This window comes from Chelonia mydas, chromosome 25 (genome assembly GCF_015237465.2).
Source record: "Chelonia mydas isolate rCheMyd1 chromosome 25, rCheMyd1.pri.v2, whole genome shotgun sequence".
Lineage (NCBI taxonomy): Eukaryota > Metazoa > Chordata > Testudines > Cheloniidae > Chelonia > Chelonia mydas.
The window spans coordinates 16,178,155-16,182,118 of NC_057858.1; the positions used below are offsets into that span (position 1 = coordinate 16,178,155).

The 3,964-nt window shown below is 50.2% G+C and overlaps 1 protein-coding gene across 1 annotated transcript; it reads right to left on the reverse strand.

Moving 5' to 3' along the window:
* Window positions 1–442: 442 nt before the first annotated feature.
* KLF2 (Kruppel like factor 2) lies at window positions 443–3,513 on the reverse strand. The gene is made up of 3 exons (XM_007072023.4): window positions 3,234–3,513; window positions 1,916–2,834; window positions 443–1,341 (listed from the first exon to the last, which is right to left on the reverse strand). The coding sequence occupies exons 1-3, from the start codon at window positions 3,306–3,308 to the stop codon at window positions 1,166–1,168; spliced, it is 1,170 nt and encodes a 389-aa protein (XP_007072085.1). The 5' UTR covers window positions 3,309–3,513; the 3' UTR covers window positions 443–1,165.
* Window positions 3,514–3,964: the final 451 nt, after the last annotated feature.

Here is a 3,964-nt window from a genome sequence, read left to right on the forward strand (position 1 = left end):
ACAAAGATGCCTTAAAATAAGCCTCCATAATTACAAAAATGCAGTGTTTAAATTTATAGTAAAAACCCACACACTGCTGGCAAAACTGTGACTACATCTGGAAAACATTAAGGATGCTATTAAAATAGTCCAGCATAAACTAGAAATGAGACTGAAATTACAGTGTTGCTTACTTTTTACCTGAACAACCATTTTTAGGAAGTACATGTTGAATATGAAACACTTTCCTATTTGAAATAACATTGAATTTTCTGCAATTCAACTATAACTAATCAGGAGTTTTACACCTAATTTTGTCCTGTTTTTAGAACAGGGACCTGATTTTCTTTTAAATGTCCTCCTATAATTTTTTCTCGTTTAAAACATTTCCAGGAGGCTGTTGATTCAGCTGTTGGGAAGGATAATGACTGGCTCTCAAATAAGGATATAAAGGGTGATCACATCTCTTAAACATTTATTTTATTAAAAAGAGAGAATGTTTTCAAACATTGAAAAATTGCTACTTTTTTAATAAAAACAGAAATAGGCAAAATGCCCATTTGTCTTATTTACATAATACATTACAACATTTCTCAACGTATAAAATTATTTACAATATATAAAAAAAAAATCAATCAGTAAAATAGGTTATTTTTTTACAAGACATCAAGCCCTGTACTTCTAGTGTAGATCATGGCAGACAAGAATATTATTGCACCAATGAAACAAATAGTCTAACAATCAGAGTGTTTCTCTTAGCCATGCCTTCAACTGAAATCTAAAATATCATCGACAGAAACATTCATTTAATCCCATCTAGGGTTGACTTCAGGCAGTTTCCATACAAACATTGTCTTATAAAGCTTATGTATTGGGCAATTACAATCAGAGGTACAGTATTTACAGCTTCTTCTATACAATCTGCATGGAGTCTTGTTGAGTTTACCCTTCACAGAAGCTCTATAAATAAACCATATTCTCTTGAGTGAAGTGGACAGTCACACTATTACAGTCCCTTTAAATTCTCTTCAGGAGATGACAGGCTAAACCTCCTTGAGTCAAATTCTTCCTTCCCATCCATGGCTAGAGCTTTGTTGCCTCTAAGTAGTACCAGCTACAGATTTTTGAACGATTCTGCACCTGAGCAGTTAAATAATGTCTGATGTGCAGTACCGAGTCTCTATAGCTACATGTGCCTTTTCATGTGCAGAGCCAGGTGGTCTGACCTGGAGAAAGCCCTGTCACAGAGGTGGCACTGGAAGGGCCGGTGGCCAGTGTGCTTGCGATAGTGACGAGTCAGTTCATCAGAGCGAGCAAACTTCCAGCCGCAGCCTTCCCAGTTACAGTGATAAGGTTTCTCACCTGTTGGGAAAATCAGACAGACCATGACTCAGTGAATTCCTCCCACATAAAGGCAGCTCCCAAACACTAGAAGGGTTGTAAATTCTCTCACTAGATCTCAGCATATTCCTAACATTTATTTTAGCATAGCATTTTATGCTGGTGCCCAGCACTATAGTATCAAAGTGCCTCCCAGGATAATTAAATTGCAGTAGCCACTCTTCTCCCTTCTCTGGGCAGAGGAAGCTCTCTGCTTGGAGTATGGTTGTGGGTTTGTTTGGTTGGTTTTTTTGGGGCGGGGGGAAGGAAGTGATTGGAGGGCCATTGCTGCAAGTATCACTCGTCGTTATGTTGGAAAAACTTAAGCAAAAACACATGCAGACTGCGCCCAGCCACGACAGGGTTATTAACCTCTCAGACTGTGGCTGGGCATGCATGCATGTAGTTTACAGACTCTATAGGATTAATGAACTTCTCACACAATTCAGGTTACATTCTGCTCTTAGAACTAATTCTGTGGCGGGGGGTTTCTTAGCATCCGTACATGGCAAACCACGTGGTTGCCCCATATAGCCAAGCATTGCGCTGTATTTACCTGTGTGTGTTCTAAGGTGGGCCTTCAAGTGGGAACTCTTGGTATAGGTTTTCCCACAGCCTGCATAGGTGCATGTGTGTGTGGCTGTCCTCTTCCTGGGCCAGGATCGTCGCCCTCTTTTGGGCTTGGAATCCATCAGCTCCAAGGGAGAGGAAGGAGGAGTTAGCATGCCTCTTGGAGCTGAGGGTTGCAAGGGCAGGCTGTCCTCAAACAAGCCAAACTGAGAGGCACTCTGGTACTGGAAGTGGGTCTGGTGATGGTGGAAGCCTGTGGCAGGGTGATAGCTTTGTTGGAATGACATTGACGAGGGGCAGATCATCTGTGTTTGGCAGTCAGTCACCATGAGGTCATCAGGGCTCAGAGGGGGTGTCTCTGTGCCAGGGATCTGGGGTGAGCTGGCCATCCTGGGCTGCTCGTAGGCCATCATGCAGGTTGCATTGCCTTCTTGCTTGATCTTAGGGCATGTCTGAGGGACGAGGCCCATGACAGGCCCATAACTGTCCATGTCAGGTTCTGGCTTAATGTTGTCCACAAAGTGTGGGCTCCCAAAGCTGGATGTCACAAAGAATCGTCCCTGGACATGACTGGGGAGGCAGAAGTTTGAGTCCATTTCAGATCTGATCATCTCTGACATGAGGCTGGAGTTGTAAGAAGGTGGATTGCTCTGTCCCAGGGAACTGTAGCATCCAGAAGATGGATTTGTCTGGTAGAAGCTGCTAGGCTCTGTCTGTGCTGAGGGATAGTCCCCACTAGGTGAGTTCTGGCTGAAGTTGTCGTTGCCCATGGAAAGGATAAAATCCAAAACGTTGTTGAGATCTTCATCCTCTTTGCGAGGGGAGAGGCTGCCCAGTCCTGGCCTCAGTTCTGGCATGGTGCAGCTGTTGGCAGGGGCCTTGTCCTCCTGGTCACATTTCCATCTCTGAGAAAGAAAAGCAGAGAATATTAGAGCTCAGGGGAGAGGATCCAGGAATCTCTGCTAATGGACAGGGTTAACCCATCTGCTCCAGGGCTAGCGTTTACAGCCAATCAGTGTTACTCAAAATGCTATAATGCCCCAGCACTGCATGGGGCATTCCCCCTGCACATACTCCCCACCCCTAGCACTGCACACACATGCTGACACTCCACAGCATTTCCCACCCAAGCCTTTGCAGGAGTCAGATCATTACTATCCAGCTGTCCCCTTGCAGGAGCAGTGGGTAGCTGCATCCCTCTGGACCTCCCCGGCCAGAGGAGTTTGGGGCTGGGGGAAAGGGCCCCCGGCAGGTCAGGACGCGGGCCCCCGGCCGGCCCGCCCAGGCGCTTCGCGGACACTCACTTCGTGGAAAGTTTTCTCCCTGCAGGGGCTGGCGAAGGTGGCGAACGAGGGCAGGGTCGTGTCGCTCAGCGCCATAGTGCGTCCCGGCTCGGCTGCTCCGGGGGCGATGGCTGGAGGGGCTGCGAGCTGGCGGCTCCCGGGCCCTCCCTGCCTTATAGCCCGGGCCGCCAGAGCCCTCAAGCCAATTGCAGGGAGCGGAGGAAACGCGTCCCGGACGGGGCGGGAGGGAACGAGCCAGGCGCAACCTAAATTTAGCCCCGCTATAAAAGGAGGCAGCGGCGGCTGCTGCAGCTGCAGCTCTAGCCTGAGCGGGGCGGAGCGGCCGGCCGGCCCCCGGCCCCGGCCCCGGCCCCGGCCCCTGGGTCCCCCCGTCCCCCCACCTGGGCTGCCGCTGATCAGCCCCGGGGCTCCTAGAGTGCCGGTGAAACGGGATCCGAGTTTCCCCGATACAGCTCCCCTCTCTGCACCGGGGCCACCCCCGGGGGGCGGGGGGGTCAGGGCTTCCCGTGGGGCAAGAGTGGTGGGGGTTCATGGTTTCCCGCAGGGCAGAAGCGGGGGGGGAGGGAGGGAGGGTTCAGGGTTTCCCGTGGGGCAGGAGGAGGGGGGGGGCGGTTCAGGGTTTCCCGTGGGGAAGGAGCGGGGGGAGGGGGAGTTCATGGTTTCCCGTGGGGCAGGAGCGGAAGTGGGGGTTCAGGGTTTCGCTTGGGACAGGAGCAGAAGGGGGGGCGTTC

Bases quoted from the DNA above. Each gene is read 5' to 3' on its own strand.
- KLF2 (XM_007072023.4), bottom strand. From the start codon at position 3,308: ATGGCGCTGAGCGACACGACCCTGCCCTCGTTCGCCACCTTCGCCAGC. The intron at 2,835-3,233 runs GTGAGTGTCCGC...TTTCTTTCTCAG, and splicing joins GGGAGAAAACTTTCCACGAA to AGATGGAAATGTGACCAGGA. The intron at 1,342-1,915 runs GTAAATACAGCG...TTTTCCCAACAG, and splicing joins CCACCTTAGAACACACACAG to GTGAGAAACCTTATCACTGT.